The following is a 22,309-nucleotide window of genomic DNA, read 5'->3' as shown; positions in this document are numbered from 1 at the left end:
AAGTAGACAAAGGCAAACTAACGCATGCCCTCTTTCTCGATTCTCCGAAGTTGCCCGAAGTAATTTCGGACCGCCTCGTGGGAGTCGAGAGAGAAAGGCCAGCAAAGGCATGCACAGGCAAGCAGAAACCTGCAAATGCAAGCAGAGACTTGTAGGGGCATGCAGTAGTAAGTATTAATCGTTATACATTATCAGAAATACCTGCAGTGGTCAGTAGCGTTCGGCAGAAGCCAGGAAAGTTCAGCAGAGACAAGCACACGCTGACAAAGATCAGCAAAGACCAACAGAGTCCAGCAGAGGCAAGCAGTAATCAGGAGCAATCAGTAACAGTCGCTGTATGGTGTCAAAAGTTGTCGGGAGTTCTGTACTTTTGTTAGCACTGGTCATCAGAGGCAAATAGAAACCAGGAGTAATTTGCAGAGTTCAGTAATGAATTCTAGGAAAGGCAAGTAAAAATACCTGGACAGTCAAGATTTCGAATCGTATGCCATAGACGGGAGATCGGATTTCAGTTGTTAAGAGCGAGAAGGCAAATGTGAGCCTTTCTCTCTCGACTCCCACGAGGCGGTCCGAAATTACTTCGGGCAGCTTCGGAATAATCGAGAAAGAGGGCATGTATCAGTTTGTCTTTGTCGACTTTCCGAAACTCTACGAGCTCACGTACGCGTGATCTGGTACGTGTGAGTAGGGCACCGGGTGCTGAAAAAAACAGCATATTTTTTGCGCATGCGTATCCAAAAACAACTACGTATATAGACAGTATTATAGGCGCTAATGCTGATGGGTCACAATAAGTTGGTAAACCAAGTAAGGATGATGCATTATGAACGTAATATTACTAATTTTAATATCACACGATGAATTTCGAATCAAAATCTCTTTTTTTCACATTCAGACAAATTTTCTAACCATTTTTTAAGAATCATTAAAAGTTTCATGCAACAGACAAATAGGGACCCATACGATGCCTGTTTTTACTTGATCAGAGTACTATACTGATGCATAGAATATAGTACATATTAACTACATTACAGATAATACTGAATTGTTATCATTGTACGTCAATCATAGTATATGTTATATATAGCTTTAAAATTATTTACTGCGCATGCGATTAGAACACTCTTACTAGTTCGTAATATTCAAAAGGTTTCTTGACTTTGAACAATCATAAATTTTCGATACAATTATACGTTAAAATCTAAATTCAGCGGATTTTAGGTTTAATAGATAGAATTCTACGATTCTATATCGATATGTATACATGAGGGCATTGAATCATCGCAAGGTTAAGTCTTCCGTTTTATGAAACGACATAAGTGATTTCCAATTGGTAAAATGTGACGTTTTTAGTATCAGTGCACCAATTGGAAGTATAGCATCAGTAGCATCACATATGTAGATACATACTGCAACTTTACGACAGATTCAAAATTCAATCCCGCATTTTATGGATATTGTCTTTTTTCTATTAGTTCGCTAAAGCAAGGGTTTATTGTAATTCGATTTTATTTTATATACAAGGCTGCCTTATAGTAATATAACGCCACAATTATTCGGGATAAAAAGTTTTTATTTATATTTTAAAACTCCTCGATTTATATTTGTAACACTCCATATGAAATACATTATACTTCTTAAAGATTGACCGAATATCAACACTTTGGTTGTTAGTATGCATTTTTTATTTGAGAATTTAGCTTTCAATATTTTAAAAATAAATACATAACATATAATTTACATTTTTAAAACGCATATATACAACTAGATATATTGGTCGATTCTTAGCACATGTACAAATTAGAAGTAAACATATTATTTTCATATTTTGTATAGCCTCAACAAAAATAAAACGCAATTTCAAAGTACACTTATTTATGTACAATATTATCGATATATTCTGAGTATAGTATAAGAATTTCGTTTGAAAAATATATCACATACAAAATTCTTTATAAAAAAAACAGTCATGTTTTTCCATTATATGCACAAGTATAAATTTAAAAACGATTGCACTCGATTTAGATTTAAAATACTTTTCTTCTAAATACTGACTAGTTTGTATAATAAACAATGCTTCTTTGCTTTTTCCGAAAATAATACAATAACGAAAATAACATCATACACATCAAATATAAAATACAAAAGGTAATATGTAGATCATATGCATAATGTCTACATATTTTATATATTGCACGGACGTAAATTATACATATTATTTTATGTATTTGAAAATAAGTTTACCTACGACGTGTTAGCAATTTATTTTAAATGCAGCTGCAATTTCTGTTGCAGTTTTTAATTAAAAGCTGGAACTACTTCATATTGTACAGCAGTGTTTAATATCAGCATGATAAGAAAAGCAACAAATTTAATTTACTACTTATATTTTTGTATTGATAAGCTTACTGTAATATACAGCCGCTTTCATTTTTTGGATCCTTAGTGCTCTGATGAATTGTATCTTCTTTAACAGGAAGTAAATTTTGTTCTTTCTCTGATTTTGCCGGATTTAAACCAGATAATGTTTTATATGTATCTAAATTCCATACAGGATGAGGGGATTGCATTTGAAAATCAATAGGACTCACTAAACCGAAAGTAGCTTTTGTATCCAGTACTGGAACTTCTCCTGGTATTGTATGATGATAACTTTTGAATAAATATTATGAAAATTAACCTTTGGGTAAAAATTTTATTATATACATTCACTTATCTTCTACCTTAAATATATGTAATACTTACATTAAACCGTTTTCTCGATTACATTTATCAAGGGTTAGTTTCACTATAGGTGCTAACCGTTTAAATACGGCATGTTCATCTGGTTTTGCTTTAGGTGCTGGTCCATTAATTTTTCCATATTCTTGACATAATGTTTTAGCCTTCTTTAAACAAGCTTCGCTTTCTTGTAAGGCTTTAATTGCTTCTCCACATTTATCCATAGCTAACAAATTTTCACCACAATAATTGTAAGCCTAAAAAATCACATTTTCAAACAAATTGACTTTAACCCATCAATGCTTTGCACTAATTCGCTTACGTATGATTGGTAAAATGCTGCTTTAAGTTCCAAGTATTTAATCCACTGAGCAGATATATCAGGTTTAAATGAACGTAGTGTATTAGCAGCATCCAAAAATAATTTACTTGTTTCATTAGCTAACGCTGATATCAAGCTAGCATTATGCTTTAATTCCACTGCTCTGGCTACTGTCACTGTAGTACAAATACGAATGAAAATGTGCATTCATAGAAAAGAATAATAACATAGTATTATAAATTTATACATTACATAACCTTCTTGTGCTTCTGCTGTACATTGATTTACATATGCATTTAATATTCGTGGATCTAGGTCGCTTCCCAATGGTGGGGGATTTGCTAATTGTGGCAAAAATTCTGTTTGTACAAAAGTAAATATTCCAGCAGCTCTTCTAAGCATGGTATGTACGTCTTTTGCTTCGTTCATGTTGATACTAAATTATAATATTACTGAATGATACTTTTTATAATAATATTTATTTAAATATTTAATTAATTTATATATTATTTTGTATACTTACTCATCTTTAGCAGCAATCATTGCAGCATGTTTCATAAACCAAAGTCCTACATTCACGCTTATATTAGCTGCTTCATAAACAGAATCATTGCTTGAACTTTAAAAAAGAAAATAAAAATGTCATTTTAAATTATGCTGAATATTAAATGTTTTTGGGATAATACACATGCATATATAAAGTATATTAACTAAGTGTTTGTTCCCAATAATGTATGTGTCCACTTATACACAAGAACATTCCTAAGTTTACTAGGATTGGGTCTCCCAACATGTTGATCTTGTACAGCGGAAGAATTTATTTCCCATATAAATCCATATAATAAACTTAAATAACTGTGAAAAGCTGGCTCTATGGTATCGCTAGAATTATTTGGATTTTTTATCAAATCTAAAAGACGACATCTTGATAATCTTAAATCACTGAAATATAATAATATCAGGTAAGTGTATGATATAAAATATAATAATTATTAATTCATGAACATGATTCAACATTTTTGATGATATTAGACTATTTTATGCTTCCATATTTATCATGTTACATAAATTCTTTTCGAAATAATGGCCCTAAATGTGTATGAAACTTGAAAAAAATTAAATGCGTTTGATTTACTATCCTTCTAAATAACTAACCTGCATAATTTTCTTGTAGCATCAGTAGAATTAGTTACTTTCAATTCGAATTTTTGATTTGTCGTTGCCTTTAACACGTTACGATGAAACCAGTGTGCCATTTTAACATAAATTAAAAGTTAAGTGATCTCTGTTAGTAATATCTAAACACTTAACTTCAACCTGTCGATTTGACAGATAAGGTGAACCAAGGTAAAGCATACAACAGAGATGCCAGATTCAGCACCCCATGCACTATTCACATATGCCAGATCACGCGTACACGAGCTCGTGGAGTTTCGGAAAGTCGACAAAGGCAAACTGACAAATGCTCTCTTTCTTGATTCTCCAAAGCTACCCGAAGTAATTTCGGAGTCGAGAGAGCCGCCCAATTTGTTGTGGAATAGTTCGTTACCATCAACGCTAGATGGCGCTTATTTTCCGATCTCCGGCCCCCTGGTGCTAAAACGCCCAAGTTTGTCGAGGAATAGTTCGTATCGTCCACGCGAGATGGACTTTTCGACAAACTTAGGCGTTTTAGCACCAGGGGGCCTGAGGTCGGTAAATAAACGCCATCTAGCGTTGAAGGTAACGAACTATTCCACGACAAACTTGGGCGTTTTGCTATCCGGATTTCCAAAGTGACCGGAACATTTTCAAAATGCTGGCGGCCTTGCAAAGAGGTGGCATGTATCTTATAGCTAAGGGAATAATGGGGAGAGGAAAAGAAAGGAAAAATGACGAGAACACATAGAATTTTTTGATGAATAAACCTACACCCGAAATCCTACCCACTTTCTAGCAAAAAATTCAGTACGGGCGGAACTTTAAACGTTAATAACTTTTCAACGAAATCTCCATCAACAAATTAGTATTCTTGATTTACGTCTTATTTTGACCTCTAGAATCACCCATTCAAATTTTTCCTAGAGGTGGCCGAACACTCTGTATAATGTTTTAAACATATACACTGTATGGTTAAAACATTATAACTTTTGAACGGATTCGAGGATTTTAATGTTTCAAAATGCAAACAACGTGTATTTTGGTGAAGAATATCTAGAAATTCTAAGAATATTCGAAAAGTTGCTCTTTAACCACGTAAAGTGACATTGTCAACCAGAAAAAATTGTCAATTTTCAAACGATCATAACTTCTACAATAGTGAACGTATCTCATTGAAGTTTTTTCTGGAAGTAGAGCTCATCGATACCTATAAAAAAAAGTATTAGACAACATTTCCATACAGCGTCAAACAAATTTATTAAAAGTCAAGTTTATATTGTTTTAAATTGCAGCCATTAGCTCGGTGTTACCCATGAAGAAAAACTTCTTCATTGTAGGTAACTCCGATTACCAGGTCTCACCACGAGGAGGTTGCTGCGAATGGAGACCCGAAGGGAAATAGATCGAATCAAAGTTCCATCGATCTCCCCTTTACAGACCTAGAAACTAATATAGGAAAGAGAGAAAGAAATAGAAGAGAAAGAGATAGAATCATGCCAAATAATTATTTTGTTTAAATATGGATTTTAAAAGAGGGATGAATCTAAATTGTGGGAGACGCGACAAGACACGATGCTGAACCGTGCAACCGATCTTGGGATCGAATTGACTCCGCTTGATGACTCGATTTCTACAGGAGAACGGATACACGCCCCTGAAACTGGTCTCCATTTCTCCACTGCAACCCGTCGGGAGCCAAAGGACCCGACTCAGGCTGTCTAACATAGAGAGAGTACCTGTGACAAGGACTTTCAACCGGAAAGTATGCGTTTCCGCAGGCGACCTTCAAGTTGAGTACAATTCTCCATGAATCCAGCCAACAAGAGAAGACGATTTGATCTTTCGGATTAGCCACACGGCCGATCACATGTTTCCTCCAATGAAACAACTGTGACCGAAGCCAGGAACGAGGGAATGACTGAAAACGAGAATCTAGTAAAATGAATAATTAATTGGCAATTCGCGCATAAAATAAGAGGCCGAAAATTAACGTCGAGGCTCGAACTAATGAAGTTAAAAAGGAAATTTAGAATTAATTTAAATTAATTCAATCAAAGAAATTAGAAAAAAGAAATGTTCGACGTTAATCTTAATATCTTAAATCTAACCGCACTTACATACTATTACGCCTATGGTGAACCCCTCGGTCGGCGGATGAATCTGGCGTTTTCCAGTAGGACCCTCAGAATTCATCTAAACAAAAACTCAAATAACAATTAATATTTATACAAGAAAATATCAATTCACCAAATACCTAGAAGAAACAAAAAAACAAGTATGAAAAATAATGGATCGAACAACCCAACGAAGAAAGAACAGAACATCCCAACGAAGAAAGGACAGAACATCCCAACGAAGTAATCCGGCTGAAATTAAATTGGACAAAGAACCCAAAGGAAAGTTCTTTGAAACCAATAACACGCGTCAGAGTACCCCTGGCGGCTCCAGGGGTACTGAAGAGTTGGTCAGCAGTGACCAACTTTATACCGGGAGGGGATTATGGGTTGCAGTCATTCAGCCAATCAGCAGCCAGTTAGGCTCCGCTTGATCGAAAGTTTAACAAAGTTGCAAAAATACCGAGCTCCTTCGCGCACACCAATTTTCCGAATATTCTTACAATTTCTACATATTCTCCATTAAAATACGCGTTATTTGTTTCTGGAAACATTAAAATCCTCCAATCCGTTCAAAAGTTATAATGTTTTAAACATACAGAAATGTTCGTTTGAAATTTCATGCGTATGTTTAAAATATTATAACTTTTGAACGGATTGGAGGATTTTAATGTTTCCACAGACAAACAACGCGTATTTTAGTGGAGAATATGTAGAAATTCTATTATATATCTATAAGTATTCCATTATTTCAAATAATGATTCTTTAATTTCTTTTGAGGGACAATTCATCTATCAAAGTTGACAAATTTCATCTGGGTCACTCTCCGTGGTCCGTCCTCCTTGACCACTACGGGAGCCCCCTGGGGCGCGCGCGGGAATTATCCCTTAACCACAAAGCAAGACGGACCGTGAAGCGAGATGAAGAATTTAATTCAAAATTTCCATTCAATCAAGATTTCCAAAGATGGTCAAGAAGATTTTTCACGAGCAGCGGCCAAGGGACAAACCTGGTTTCTCTGAAGACGAAGAAAATCCCAACTTGGGAACAATTATACTGAACAACTATTCAACTGAACAACTCCTATATTGAACAACTCAGAGACTGAACACCTCTGTTACGAAATAACTCCGGAATAAAACTTGAACATCCTATATTTCCAATCCTTTATAAAAATATAATTGATAAAAATTTAATTAAATGTTAAATGAACATTCCTTGTTGTGAAATTAAAGAATTATTATTTAAAATAACAGAATACTTGGAAAATAAATGGTTTGAAAATAGTTTATCAAATAAGACAGTGGAAACTATTTCCAAACGATTTATTTGCTAAGTATTCCATTATTTCAAATAATAATTCTTTAATATTATTTTGTATTATTCGTCATATCCGTCAACTAGCGCCCCCTCAGCCAATGAGTTGCATAGAAACTGAGATTCCTGGCGCACTCGCGGGAGACATCCCTCAACTATCCCAACAAGACAGACATATTCTTGATTTGCGCCTTATTTTGGCTTCTAGAATCACCCATTAAAATTTTTCCCAGGGTTGGCCGAACACCCTGTATACATATGTTCATTCATAGGAATAATAAAAATAATTTCTTTTTTTTCAATAGTTAAAACAAGATCAAGGGTACTTAAAACGTGCATTTACATATAAATTTTTCTTTTATTATGGACTTTGCTTATACATATGTATGTGCCTATATAGCTCGAAACGTAAAAATGCCTGGGCCGTCGAGATTCGAAATTGTATACCGCGAAGACGGACTTCGGCTTTTCAAGAGCAAGAAGAAAAGGCTCCCATTCACGTTCTTTATCGAATTCCCGATGTTGCAGGAGGTGCTGACCTAGCGTAACATGTGGCTCGTGCGGTAAGATATGGCGGCTTTCCCACCACTCTGTTAAACACTAAAGAAGTTCGTCGTTACTAATGTCGACGCCGATATACTCAATTATGCCAGATCTGGCCACACTGGCACTTCTGGCGTTCTAGCACCTCTGGCATACAATACAACACAGACCTAGTAAGTAACGCTATAGCTATAGCAACGAAAGATATTCCACTTTTTGAAAAGTATGAGTAGTCGCGCAATTCTTCGCACACTTCCGTCTCGCGTGTAACCGTGTAATTAAGTGTTGATTGTCATTATTTAATATAATTTAAAGGTAAAAAACAAAAAACCGTTTATCTATTGTTACATATTAAAAAATGATTAATAAATTAATGTCATCATCAGTGTGACACTTTTATCACGATAAAATTAGCATATTTCTATTTAACCTATATAATTCTAGTATAACGGACGATATGTCTAAAACGTTTTTTATATTTAAATAGTTCTATCTATATTTTTGAACAAGTTATCCCTCAGTTATCTGACAATTCTTTTAACTTAGTAACGTTAAAAAATGCTTTTGAAAAGAACGTCCTTGAATGACAGCAATAATTTATCTGTAGATTAATTACATTATACTAGATAAAACTAAAATTTAATCGAAAGATTATTATTACACGATTTTATCAGTATTGCGCATAGTGATAATTTTGTAATAATTTAATAGAATTATTTTGCAACATTTAATTACAATTTGTTAATGTTCATTTCAGATGGGTGAACCTTCAGGATTAACAAATAGTGAAGCACGGGAACTTTGTAAAGAACCTGATCCTGTAACAAATGGATACATTATGCAACAAACAATGTACCGTATTAAAGATCCAAGAAAATCTTTACCTTTCTATACTGAAGTGCTTGGTATGCATTTATTACAGAAAATAGATTTTCCTAAAATGAAATTTTCTTTATACTTTATGGGATATGAAAATCCAAAGGATATACCCATTGACAAAAGAGAAAGCATCGAATGGACATTTAGCCGCAAAGCCACTATAGAACTTACTCAGTATGTTGAAAAATTATATATAATCATTTTTCTTTTTATTTCATACTTTAATAAATTTGCTATGAAGAGTAGAATAAATTTTCTTTTTCCCTCTCAGTAATTGGGGAACAGAAACTGATCCTGATGCTAAATATCATAATGGAAACACAGAACCTCAAGGATTTGGTATGATATTTTAAATATTACATAATAAAAACATAAGATAAAAGTACTACTTAAATGAAATATAAAAATGGCTATAAAATGTATTTCTTTAATACATAGGTCATATTGGAATCACAGTACCTGATGTTGATAAAGCTTGCGAAAGATTTGAAAAGCTAAATGTAGAGTTTGTGAAGAAACCTAATGATGGTAAGATGAAAGGAATTGCCTTCATTAAAGATCCAGATGGTTACTGGATTGAAATTGTAAGTCCATCCGTTGTTGCAAATGTAGTATTAAATCATTAATGTATTTTACATGAAATAATTTTTTGAGACACCTAAAATGTATTAATTTCATTAATCACTAAACAATTAGAGGTAAAACGAAATCATTAAATATTACATATATGTATACATAGATGTGTATATATATATGTATTAAAATTGTAATTACTGTTATTTATGTACACTATATTGTATAGCACCTGTACATTCTTATATTACATTGTGCAATATGTATAATTTGGTAAATAAAATCAAAATATTTATTTTTCAATTATTATTGTTTTTATAAAAATGCATTCCTAAATATTAACACATTGTAAGTGTAAATATATGTTTACAATTTCATTCTCGTATCCATACATTCAAAGTATGGAACACAAGTGTTGATTCCTTTTAAATTCACATAAATATATATATATATATGTATGCATACAGTATGACGAAAATAGTATACACTATTCTGCAAGTAGTGGAGTATCTTGTACTACCAACAGTGCCAACTACCAAGCTCCTAGGTCTTTTTAGTAGTATACAACAGAGAAATGTCATATTGCCGTATATGACTTTTAATTTTGATAAAATAGTGTATATCCATTTATATTTCTTATCAGCATTACCTGGAGTAGTACAGAGTGATAACTGTTTTTTACTTACAACATTAAAATTTCGTTCGTCTCATAAATTTCAATGATCATCTATTATATTGAGGTTAGGTTTCAGACCGCAATACGAAATATACCATAGTTATTAATTATTTATTTAACACACGAATGAATGTGGCAAATGAATGTAAGGTCATTTTGATTTGTAGTAAAATTTCCATTATATGCAAATTTTATCTCCTGCCTTTTTCAAGTAAACATTTATCTATCTTTCAGCAATGAATATGGTAACAGCTATAGCTGAGTCAAAATGATCCTGCATTCACTGTTAGAAGATTAAAAATTAATGTTTGAAATTGTATTATTGTCTTTAATAATATGATTTTTAGAAAATTTAAAAAAAATGAATATGTATGATATAAATATATTGCATTGCGAATATCATTTAAATCTTTGTGTTTAGTATGGTAGAAGATAAAAAATATGAAATTGGGAGCCGAATTGAGTGTGATGAACATCGAGGTACATTAAAATATGTTGGTCCTGTTAGTGACACAAAGGGTCAGTGGTTTGGTATAGATTGGGATGACCCAGCTCGTGGAAAACATAATGGCACGTATGAAGGAATAGAATATTTTAAAGCTAGGTAATATTTTAAAATCATGTAAAATAATAATATCATATTATATAACAATGAAATCAATAAAATATTTTGAACCTTTTGTAACAGGTATCCTACTTCGGGTTCATTTATACGTCCAGGTAAAGCAAAGTTTGGAATCTCTTGTCCACAAGCTATTAAGACTCGTTATGGTCTTATTAATGATGAATTGGCAGGCATAGATAGAGATACACTGATAAGCTTACAAAAGGGAATGAATGCTCCTTTTTTGGAAGTTGTTGGTTTTTCTAAAGTAAATAGGAAACAAAGCAAATTTGACCAATTAAAAATAGTATGGTTGAGAGACCAATATGTCAGTAATGCTGGCAACATTGGCGAATTGGAAGAATTGTGTCCAAATTTGGAAGAATTAGATATATCTAGAAATTTAATAAATAGCTGGCAAATTGTAGCAAATATCTGCTGTCAGCTTCATTCTCTTGTTCGTCTTAATATCAGGTAAATTGATTAAAGTTTATTAATTACAAACTGTAATTTTTGTTATTGTTATATGTTTTTATTATTTTATTTAGTGAAAATTATTTACCAATTGAAGAAAATATGGAAGAATTAAGTAATTCATTTTTAATGGTTCAACATTTAATCATGACAAGAATGAATTATAATTGGCTTGATATTCAACAATGTATGCATATGTTTCCATCTCTTCAAGGACTTTCAATTTCTTTTAATATTATCAGTACCTTGCAGAAGCCATTAGAGGGTGACAACTTGATGAAAATACATACATTAATGCTTGAAGGAAATTTGATATCCAGTTGGGATGAAATTCTTAAATTGGGTTCACTTTCATGGCAAGTTATTACTTTAACTACACGTAGAGTTAAACATAAAATTTTTTTATGAAATTTATCAATATATTAAAGTATACAGAGTTAATGTGAAGGAGGGACTTATATTGAAAAGTTTCATTTTACAGCTTAGAATACCTAAATTTAAATTTAAATAAGATAGACAAAATAAGATTTCCATCTGTTGAACCAACAGCAAAAACTCCAGCCTTTCCTGCTTTACGACAGTTGCATCTATCACAAAATAACATATCAGAGGTAAGATATATATTTACACTCTATAAGTAAATAATTTAAAGGAAATAATAAATTTCATTCAATTTATAGTGGCAATCTGTATCTGAATTAGAAAAACTTAATAATTTAGAAGATCTGAAATTTAAAGAAAATCCAATTTTGAGAGATGAAAATCTAGAAACTGCACGCCAATTAATAATAGCAAGAATTTCGAAACTACGAACTTTAAATGGCACTGATATTGTGCAACATGAAAGACGGGGTGCGGAATATGATTATTTGAAACTATATTTACCAAAATGGACAGAAACTGAAAAGGATTCTGAAAAAAGAAAGGAATTTATCATCGAACATCCTCGATACCCGGCATTGGTTGAACGTATGTAAAAATAATATCACAGTTATTGATAATATTAATAAAAGCTTAAAAATTGTAATCTTTTCGATAATAATTATCATATGTTATCTGAAATTATTTTTAGAATACGGAATTTCTGATATCCCGTCATCCAAACCAAAAGTGGAAATGGTTTCTAATGTCATAACAGTAGAGTTTGTGTGTCCAGATCATCCTGACCAACCTAGGGGCATTAAAAGGAAGCTTCTAAAAGACATGGAAGTTCAAAAAGTTATTGGACTTACACAACGGCTTTTCAGAACAGGAGGAAAGATACCGTCACTATCATTTATACAACACAATGTAAGCATTATTAATCTTTGTTTTTAAACAATATATGTGTAGTATAATATTTTGATGTATTTTTGTAGCTTTCAAAAGATGAAATTCCATTAGATAAACCGCTTCAAGAACTGAGATATTATTCGATACAAGATGGAGATCAAGTTCTTGTGAGGTGGTGATATGAAATGAATTGTTCATAGACATAATTGTATTTTGTACACTGTTAAAATTTCACCTCCGTACTTTGTTATTAAACTTTTTTAATTGCACAAGTATATTTCTTATCCCCTATTTATAAAGTTCCACGTTGCATTAATTTGTACTGGTAGCTGGTAAAATTTAAAAAGTATTAACTTATTCAATTTGAAAATATTGTATATAATTGAAAAAAATATTTCTTATTACAATATTTATGCAAAAATCATTGTTTTATATTTACTATAATACAGATAATATATATGAAGTACAAATTATAGTATGTTTTTACACACTGTATATCATCAAATTATCTATATTATCCATAAAATATAATTAATATAATAATATATAAAAGATTTGTTACAAACGTAATGTTCAATTTTGCTGCGACTTTTCTTCAATTTTTCTATATCCTTCTTTCTCGAGTTGTTCTCTTGTTAATAATGATAATCCTAATTGATTTTCACGTGTAAACGGTTGAGCCATTTGTCGCAACCAACGTTTACTTATCTGAAAATCATAATGAACGATTACCATAATTTTCTTTTAAATCGCTAATTTCAAATTTATTGTTATTCTTTTTTATTTGTTAGATTCTAAGATCCACCTGTACAGCTTCTTCGGTTGACAGGTTACATAAACTATCAATTAGATGCTCCTGTATCCATTTTGGTAATTTGCTTCGTTTATCTATTCTTGAAAATCTCTAAGAAATAAATATTATAAAATTGATTAATAAAAAAAATTAATGTGATCAGTAATAATTATTGTTACCTTATCTGCGAACACCATAATACCATAATCAGTCTTGCCTCTAATGGCTCGCCCAACACATTGTGCAGCGTGTCTCATAGCGTCAAACGTTAAAAAATCATTTTCCCTAATCTGAAAGAAATAATAAGAATTCTTTTACTAACATCGATACAAACTTTAAAATAAGTTATAATATAATATAATAATTTACTTGGAATTGATCACGAAGATATTCTAATCGTGCTTTTAAAATACGCGATTGGGTATATACGTAAGGAATGCCAAACATAAGAACAGCTCTTCCCAAATGATGGTCAAAATCAACTCCTTCTGAAACTTTTCCACGCGCTACCGAAAGAAGAACAGCGCCTCTACCATTCTCGCAAGCTTTAATATAATTTATAAGAGCTAAACTTGTTTCTGCAGAATCCTGAGTTTCGATAAATAGTAACTTATGCCTTTGAAGTTGATCTACAACACCTTGGTCGTACCTATAAAAGTAAAATATAAAAATATGCTTGTACCGATAATAGTTCACTAAATACAAACCATGCAGCCACGACAGATTCCATGTAGAAATACGAGGTAAAGAAGCAGACTAAACCATCGGGAACAGTAGCTGCAAATTCAACTAATAGTTGGCCATAGTTCCTTATAACAGCAACGTCTTCTCTTGTTTCGTATCTTGACGATATCGCAACTTGATCATTACCTTTTGATACGATCTAATATTAAAACACATTTAATTTGTCAATAATTATCGTATTACCATTTAGACACGATGCAAACGAGCGATTTATTTACGCACGATCGTACGTCTTTCCTTATTTCTCCATTTGAAAACAACAAAGGTAGATGTATAATCGTGCGGCAAACAAATCACTCGTCTGCATTGGGCCTTAAATAGAGTCAGTACTAGACTTACCATGGGCAGAAGACATGGTCTAGCTAACGTCATGGTAAATGATGACATTATGACTGGATGAAAATTCAAAATTTTTGGGTACATATCTAATGGAGACAATGTTCCTGAAGTAATTACTACTGATTGAAACCTATCAAAAATAGGTTTCATTGCAATCGACGAATCTAAGCAACTGAACTGAAGAATTGGATTTAAGACATTAGGTGTTTTGTCATCAAATGGTTCCACTATAATAGTAAATCCTTTTGTATAGGTAGAAACTAATGTTGCAAGATGTGTCACCAAAATTATTGGTGAAAAATCGGTTAAATCAGATATTTCCATAGTACGTAAAAGAGAGGCCAATCGTTCTGCACAAAACCTTAATGGTTTACGTTCTATCGAAACTTTTGTTTGAATATCTCTCAAAAATGCAGCAGGCGATTCCTGTATTACATGCTGTACACGCAAACGTGTTTTTAAGTATTCTACAAAACGTTTTAAAAAACTAACGAAATGTTCTGCATTTCTTATATTACCAGGTACCACCTCTGAAATAATGTAACGAATAAATAATATTTTTGATCTTTACGTTTCGTCTGGCATTGAAAATTAAGAATTTACCATGTAGAACTTCAGTCGGCAAAATGGGATTAGCTAAAATAATATCAGTTTCCCTTGCAACTTGTGCATCTTTCAATCCTTCTACTAATCTATCATATTCTTCCCTCAATTTATTTACATCATCTTCTCTCATCCTAAATTACAAACATTCCTGATAATTATCATAATGTATGTAGCACATAAAATTTTACTTACTCTGCTACTGTCTTTTCAAGAAGTTGTATATTAGCAGACCCTCTTTCCAAAAGTCTTCTATTTATTTTTACACTCATTGAATCAATGCACACATTATCTAAAATTAATTAAATGGTTAGAATTTCTTCAATTTCTATCATATACAGCTAAAATATAAGATATAGTGTACCAATATTATGAGCTTCATCAAAAACTACAACAGATGTTTTACTTAATTCTTTTGATACAGTTTCTGCAATTTTAGGATCTAATAAATAATGATAACTGTATACCACAATTTGGGCATGTAAAATCTAAAATTATATGTAAAAGTTAGTACATTAATTAGTATGCAAATATGTAAGGCATATTTATAAATACTTACTGTAAACCTTGCAAGAAAGTAAGGACACCAATTACGGTCTTTTCCATATTCCTTTAAATCATCAATGGAATATATGCCTGGAGGCATAATTTGTTCTTTGCCTTCCATATCAAATCCTTCATAAAAATTACAGATTGGTGTGGACTCATCATAATTATGTCTCTCACGAATATATGATGCTGTAAGAGAATGGCAACGTCCATCAACAATTTTGCCTTCTCGTTCTCTGCTCACCTATTCCAAGGTATAATATCAAAAAAGTTGTATAAACATACCTATCTAAAATGTAAATACAAATAATACAAATTACCTCAGGATGAATACACATATTTTTTCGTGAACTAAGCACAAGGCCAACAAGTTTAGGTTTACTTTCAGTTTCTTTTTCATAATAATCTATAAGCTTTTTTAATTCTTCTATAACTTTTTCTATTTCTGGTACTGTACGAGAACAATAAATTAATTTTGTAACATCCAATGGATTTTCCAACATATATGCTACAATTAATGATAACAGAGTAATTGTTTTGCCAGTGCCTGAGGGCATTTCCAATAAACTGTGTCCCTAAAAAGTTGTGATCAAAGTTCTAGTTTAATCATAAATAAAGTTTAAACATTGCGACGTTAATTCAAAATTATATTAAATACTTTTGCATCCAAGCCCCGCTTGAGTTCAAGCATATATGCATATTGTTCTGGGTAAATATAATCGTAAGGAAAATATACAAGTAAACCGTCAACGCTGATTCTGTAAACATAAACAAGTGGTAAAATTTTTCGTTTAGGAAAATTTAAATATTTTGCTGAATGGATGTTAATATTTACTTCATATTTTTATATTTCTTCTACATAAATCTAAATTTGATGCACAATAATATTATTTATTTATTAAGGTAACGATTACGATGTATTTTGTATTAGATTACATGTGCAAAACGATGCAACACATGTATTTATCCGATAGTGCAACATCAGATGAACCGATCTGAACGCATAAAATCACATAAGTAAAAGTGAATACGATTGATTCATGTGTTTTAAGGCTACCAGTTACACATTTCGTGTTCCTAAAATAATTTTTTTCTTTATAGACAAGAAATCAATGTCATTTGTAAGAAATGAATGTAATATGTTCCTATTTTATTTCTATGACCTATTATATATTTAAACAGTATTATATTCAAAACGTGGAAAATAACTTCATTACTTAAATTATTTTGAAAACGTATTAAAATGTTTTGTGGCAGTCGATTATTCGTATCGATATAAACTGAATCGATACACAAACAACCGGAAGGAGATATTTGAAAACGTCTACAATTTCCGTAAAGGTTTGGCGTCGGAGATACACGTGCATGGAGAGTTAAATTGAAATAAATTAAGTATAAATATTTAGGCGTTTAAAATTCCAGATGGGAAAGCCAGGTAATAATGATTCTGTTATTAGATATTTTCCTTAGTCTTTTGCAACATTAAAATATTCAATATTAGTACACGAGTTTCTATAACCTCAAGGTGTAAATAATATTCAGTATTTGTTTTGCCTTTGTACGATTGTATTATATTTTTATTGAATATATACGTTCATTGAGATATAATGAATCATTTTTTATATAAATAAGAAGATTGTTAAGTTAGATAAACAATAGTATATACCTTTATATTAGCATTACTCTAATCTAATTTAAAAATGTATGTTATTTACTACGTAACGGAATCATATATTCATAAAACTGGATATAACGAAAAATTACATTAAACTATTGTTTTTTAACTTGTTAATTTTATAAAATTTATTCAATTCTAGGATTTTCACCGGGTGGAGGAGGTGGATTTAAAGGAGGTAGGGGTGGAGGAGGAGGACGAGGAGGAAGCGGTGGTGGTGGTGGTGGTTTTAGAGGAGGTAGGAGTGGAGGAGGAGGAGGCGGTAGGGGTGGAGGTGGTGGACGTGGTGGAGGAAGGGGAGGTGGTACTCCTCGTGGACGTGGTGGTGGCAGAGGAGGCGGAGGAGGAAGAGGCCGTGGAGGTGGTGGTTTCAAAGGTGGCAAAACTGTTATTATAGAACCACATCGTCATGAAGGAGTTTTTATAGCTAGAGGGAAAGAAGATGCATTAGTTACTTTAAATTTAGTGCCAGGTTCAGAAGTATATGGTGAAAAGAGGATCAGCGTAGAAGTATGTAAATGAATTTATGTAATTCTTATTGTTTAATTTATTAACTACATAAAAGCTAAATGTATGTAACATTACAGGGAGAGAATGGTGAAAAAATTGAATACAGAGTTTGGAATCCATTCAGATCGAAATTAGCTGCAGCTATACTTGGGGGTATAGATCAAATTCACATGCCACCTGGATGCAAAGTTTTGTATTTAGGTGCTGCATCTGGAACAACAGTATCGCACGTAGCGGACGTTGTTGGTCCAGTAAGTTTATAAAAAATGTTTTTCTGCATATAGAAAAGTTATAATGCATACATTAGAGCCAAGTTGGTGCATCATTGCTAATTTGGTGTCGAAGTTATGCTATATAAATCACATGCCCGTTTTTTCAACCAGTAAGATGTATTGTATTTTACTTTTAAAAAGCGCGTGTACAAATGCTTATACATTTATTCTGCTTACATATATATTTTTGAGTGCACATGTACAAACTTTTTGAGCATATATTGTATTTCCTTAGGAAGGCCTAGTTTATGCAGTAGAATTTTCTCACAGATCGGGTAGAGATCTTATAAATGTCGCCAAAAAGCGAACAAATATCATTCCTATAATTGAAGATGCAAGACATCCTCATAAATATAGGATGCTTATTGGAATGGTAGATACAATATTTGCAGATGTGGCACAGCCTGATCAAGCCAGAATAGTAGCTTTAAATGCTCAGTACTTCCTGAAAAATGGAGGTCACTTTGTTATTTCTATTAAGGTGAGTACATCGATAAGAATCTTCAAATAAAATCTGAATATTATACAACATTTGTCCTAAGGGTATCATTTTCTTTGTAGGCCAGTTGTATAGATTCTACGGCTCAACCTGAAGCAGTATTTGCGGCGGAAGTAAAAAAACTTATCGCTGACAAATTGAAACCACAGGAACAAATTACATTGGAACCATACGAAAGAGATCACGCCGTCGTAGTTGGTGTTTTTAGGCCACCACCTAAGAAAGTTACCTAAAATTATGTATATGTATATATGTATCATCTAATTATTAAGATCATTTTAAATCGTTATTAATCATCATCATGTAATATTTTTTGATTGATTGACTGCAAGTAAAATTTCCAAACTTTTTATAAAACTTGCAAATGAAAAGATGAAATCAGTATGTAATATAATGTAAAGTATATAATTATTATGAAGATAGTTGAAACGTTTTTCAACAAAAACAATTTTCTTCATTATTGTACCTGCACAATCGGTACATTGAAAAAAATATACATGTAGGATTTTTTAATACAAAGTTTATATTCAATATCTTTCATCATCATCTTACTAATGCTTTCATACAAATAAAAAATTTTAGTAACATATATAGTGTATTTAATTAAAATATACCTATATTTCAATATTTAATATTATGCAATTTCTAGAACTATTCTTCTGTAAATTTAAAAACAAATGAAAGTACCGTAACATCCATACATTATTATTTTCGTACAATCTCATTAAAATGAAATTTCAAAATTTATGTACAAGTTAATTAGTCAATTGATCTTTTGTAACTACTTTTCAGTATGATCTTATTACATATTCATTAAATCAAAATGCCCCGTCCATTATTGAACTCGTCTAAATGCGGTAAGATGTGTAAATTTTGATCAAGTAACGAATTGGTTAACCATGATTGACGATTACTTGTAGCGATCGACAAAAGTCGTAAACCGTCGAACAAAACGCTCAAATTTAAAAAGTCGATAAGCACAACAGGTCGTAAATCAATTTCAAACATGAAAAGTCAAAGTCGTTTAGTGGGAGGAGCGGATGTACCGGAGGTAATGGGTGAAGTTGATGTACCGAAGGAGGTTACAGAAGTTACAGATGAAACAATCCCTACCGTGGTGGAAGAAACGGAAAATGGAAAACCCGCAGCTTCCGGTGGACCATGTTGTTTTTGTATTGCAAAAGTGCCAGGATCAACTGGGTACAAATGTTGATTGTTTGTTTCATTGGTCAAAGATTCTATAATATTGGTATTATTTGATAAAAAGTATTACAAGGAAGTTTCATTCAATTTTGTTCCTTTAAACTAAAATATGTAAAACACATTATTTTGTAAATGCAGAGACAGGAAGGTGGACGAAATGATCGACTATGTGCATAAAAATTTACAAGAAGCCGGTAAAGCATTGGCCACTTTAAGCGAGAACTTTGAGCACGATTCAAAGGTTGAGCCCTGCACGCAAGTAGAATCATGAAATTGGGACGACTTAGGGGAGTGTATAGCGAGGGTACAGCAATTAAAGTCGTTCTATAACAAATTATACGTATTGTTTCGAGGAATAAAGTAACGAATAAATGTAGTTGCCGTTTAAAACTCCCAATTTCGTAGAACGTATAAACCGTTTCCGCGTCGAAACGGAAATCGCTTTTCGTATAAAAAATATAAACATGCGTGTAGCATGTGCGCTGAATTTTTTATGACAAACAAAATTCTAATTTTTTTTCTTTCTTTTATTTTCTATCTCTTACGCGAACCGACACGAATCTTGAAAAAGTTGATGTTCGTCGATATACTTGGCCGTATACAAGAATGGACTAATCTGGTGCAAAATAAGCTGAACAACTGTAAAATGGACCTCGAAGCTTTGCGCAAGGAATTAGCGGCGCGCGCTTGCGAGATCGAAAATTTGAGGAAGCAGCTGGCAGAGTGCGAGGAACGCGAGGCAAGTTTCTCGTTTGAAATTTAATACGGTTTAAACGTAAACTTACAATACGAAATAACATTGCCGCAGAAGGCGGCGGCCACTCAAATCCGCGTTGAACACGAAGCAATCGCGCAAACAACGAAGCAAGAACCGAGTATTGCCATCGCAAAAACGGAGACGGACGACTTAAAGAAGGATGATGCTACACTTACCACCGTACAAGAAACAACGACGACTGGTCATTCGCCAGAAGTTGTCGAGACGAATGTCGTGGAAATTGTCTGTACGGATGCAGCTATTCAATCGATCATGAAGGACAAAGAAGCAATGAGACGAGAAATTGAGGTACGATAAACTCTTGCTTTTATTGTCCACCTGAAATGGATTAACGCGTCATTATACCGAGACACTGTTTATTCGAGAAGCTGGAAGCTGAAATAGCACGGCTTCGTAGAGAGAATCAACGTATCATAAAAGAACGCGCCGAATACGAGAACGCGATACAACGAGCGTTGCTGCGAGGCGTTTCTTCTTTGAACGTCGAAGCTTTGAGAGTTTTGCGCTGTCCCCCCATTCCGTGTTGTACCCCTTGCGCCCCTTGTCACACCACTACTACGTAAGTACCCACGTTTCATCTGTTCTAAGATTAAGTGATCTCTTCAGCTTCTTAGTATCGTCAGATCTTTGCAATTGTCTGCCTTACCACAAACAAGCTAGTTCACGAGCGAATCTTGAAATCTTATTCGTTATTCGCGAATAAAATTTGCCCAACTCTGTCCGAGAGTGAAACTACAGGTGAGTCAGGATCGGTCTCGGTTCGATATCGATCAGTAAAACAGACGCTCTTTCGTTATAGCACCGCGAAGGACACGAACTGGCAGTGGGCATCCGAGCGTGACAGACCATTGCCATTGAATTTCTTTCGTTTCGTATCCGGTTCCGTCCGAGCGCGTCGCAATTTCTCACCTCGATCGTTGGTTCGTTTCTTTGCAATAAAATCAAACTCGATACTCTGTCTAATCTCGCAGGGAATCGATCACCGTATGCAAAAGAGACGTTGTTTCGACCAGGATGGCCTCGGGTTGTGTCACCCAACGCGCCGGTAGCGGGAAAGGTTGCGTTCGCGAGCAGCAAGCTCCGTGCATCGTGAAACGACCCTGCGGCAGCCCCTGCTGTTCCGCGGGAAAGAGTCGGAAGACCACGTCGAACAGCAGCATGGTTTTCCTTCTTCATCAGGGTGACGCGGACGGCATCTGCGTCTCTCACGAAGCGCCGGTGCCGCGTGTTTGCGGCCAGCCTGTTATGAAGAAGATCGAGATACCTCCGTGTCCTAGGTTCAGCAGATAATAAGGTCACTTTCTCCTTCGTTAAAGGACAATTAACCCTTTCACTGTTCCGTGCGCGGAACTAAGCACGCTCGTAGTTGCGTGCACGAAAGGAAAAAGTTGCTGCTCTTGGCATTCCGAATTGACTTTTATACACTCAATCGTATCTATGCGGTAAAAAACTTTCTCAAAAGAATATCAACGGAACTTCCAAATAGTAATAAAATTTGCTCTATCGTTACCCATGTTCAATGATTATGTTCTGGCTGTACGTTATAGGTGCGACGTGATAGGAGCACGATCTTGATGACGTTGTAGATCTGTGCAGAATACGTCAGCGATAGTGGTTATGGCGTCATGATCTACAAGAAAACGGAAAGGTTGTCACTGGGAGTTGCAAGTAGACATTGCGCGATGATGAAAGCGTTAACGCAGTTAAC

At 33.4% G+C, this 22,309-nt stretch overlaps 6 protein-coding genes across 8 annotated transcripts; 4 read left to right on the top strand and 2 right to left on the bottom strand.

Annotated features, from left to right (window-relative positions):
* Positions 1 to 647: 647 nt before the first annotated feature.
* Positions 648 to 4,550, bottom strand: LOC143340827 (BRO1 domain-containing protein BROX). Its single transcript, XM_076763165.1, has 7 exons — positions 4,199 to 4,550; positions 3,755 to 3,985; positions 3,567 to 3,662; positions 3,301 to 3,479; positions 3,044 to 3,219; positions 2,746 to 2,978; positions 648 to 2,652 (listed from the first exon to the last, which is right to left on the bottom strand). The coding sequence occupies exons 1-7, from the start codon at positions 4,297 to 4,299 to the stop codon at positions 2,406 to 2,408; spliced, it is 1,263 nt and encodes a 420-aa protein (XP_076619280.1). The 5' UTR covers positions 4,300 to 4,550; the 3' UTR covers positions 648 to 2,405.
* Positions 4,551 to 8,181: 3,631 nt separating this feature from the next.
* On the top strand, positions 8,182 to 9,913 carry LOC143340899 (lactoylglutathione lyase-like). Of its 2 annotated transcripts, none has more exons than XM_076763295.1 (4): positions 8,182 to 8,331; positions 8,916 to 9,211; positions 9,309 to 9,376; positions 9,476 to 9,913. In XM_076763295.1, the coding sequence occupies exons 2-4, from the start codon at positions 8,916 to 8,918 to the stop codon at positions 9,661 to 9,663; spliced, it is 552 nt and encodes a 183-aa protein (XP_076619410.1). In that variant the 5' UTR covers positions 8,182 to 8,331; the 3' UTR covers positions 9,664 to 9,913. The 2 variants fall into 2 exon arrangements, with proteins under 2 accessions (XP_076619410.1, XP_076619409.1); XM_076763294.1 differs by lacking the exon at positions 8,182 to 8,331 and adding an exon at positions 8,332 to 8,473.
* A 231-nt stretch (positions 9,914 to 10,144) lies between these two features.
* Positions 10,145 to 12,908, top strand: Glo1 (Glyoxalase 1). Of its 2 annotated transcripts, XM_076763749.1 has the most exons (9): positions 10,145 to 10,350; positions 10,708 to 10,890; positions 10,975 to 11,006; positions 11,082 to 11,364; positions 11,439 to 11,720; positions 11,846 to 11,975; positions 12,045 to 12,333; positions 12,437 to 12,654; positions 12,723 to 12,908. In XM_076763749.1, the coding sequence occupies exons 2-9, from the start codon at positions 10,709 to 10,711 to the stop codon at positions 12,813 to 12,815; spliced, it is 1,509 nt and encodes a 502-aa protein (XP_076619864.1). In that variant the 5' UTR covers positions 10,145 to 10,350; position 10,708; the 3' UTR covers positions 12,816 to 12,908. The 2 variants fall into 2 exon arrangements, with proteins under 2 accessions (XP_076619864.1, XP_076619863.1); XM_076763748.1 differs by having other exon boundaries at positions 10,975 to 11,364.
* Xpd (general transcription and DNA repair factor IIH helicase subunit XPD) lies at positions 12,906 to 16,707 on the bottom strand. The gene is made up of 13 exons (XM_076763746.1): positions 16,500 to 16,707; positions 16,323 to 16,422; positions 15,985 to 16,239; positions 15,675 to 15,908; positions 15,480 to 15,603; positions 15,311 to 15,407; positions 15,116 to 15,249; positions 14,513 to 15,042; positions 14,137 to 14,312; positions 13,799 to 14,078; positions 13,609 to 13,719; positions 13,442 to 13,540; positions 12,906 to 13,344 (listed from the first exon to the last, which is right to left on the bottom strand). Exons 1-13 carry the CDS (start codon positions 16,502 to 16,504, stop codon positions 13,210 to 13,212), a joined length of 2,280 nt encoding a protein of 759 aa, XP_076619861.1. The 5' UTR covers positions 16,505 to 16,707; the 3' UTR covers positions 12,906 to 13,209.
* A 296-nt stretch (positions 16,708 to 17,003) lies between these two features.
* Positions 17,004 to 19,160, top strand: Fib (rRNA 2'-O-methyltransferase fibrillarin). Its single transcript, XM_076763280.1, has 5 exons — positions 17,004 to 17,099; positions 17,482 to 17,849; positions 17,927 to 18,100; positions 18,357 to 18,602; positions 18,683 to 19,160. Exons 1-5 carry the CDS (start codon positions 17,087 to 17,089, stop codon positions 18,851 to 18,853), a joined length of 972 nt encoding a protein of 323 aa, XP_076619395.1. The 5' UTR covers positions 17,004 to 17,086; the 3' UTR covers positions 18,854 to 19,160.
* Positions 19,161 to 20,397: 1,237 nt separating this feature from the next.
* On the top strand, positions 20,398 to 22,299 carry LOC143341361 (uncharacterized). Its single transcript, XM_076764248.1, has 4 exons — positions 20,398 to 20,546; positions 20,589 to 20,889; positions 20,970 to 21,160; positions 21,573 to 22,299. The coding sequence occupies exons 1-4, from the start codon at positions 20,398 to 20,400 to the stop codon at positions 21,889 to 21,891; spliced, it is 960 nt and encodes a 319-aa protein (XP_076620363.1). The 3' UTR covers positions 21,892 to 22,299.
* The last annotated feature ends 10 nt before the right edge of the window (positions 22,300 to 22,309 follow it).

Source organism: Colletes latitarsis, chromosome 4, assembly GCF_051014445.1.
Source record: "Colletes latitarsis isolate SP2378_abdomen chromosome 4, iyColLati1, whole genome shotgun sequence".
Taxonomy (NCBI): Eukaryota; Metazoa; Arthropoda; class Insecta; order Hymenoptera; family Colletidae; genus Colletes; species Colletes latitarsis.
The sequence above is the reverse complement of the archived record's forward strand: the minus strand, read 5'-3'. Positions and strand labels throughout refer to the sequence as shown.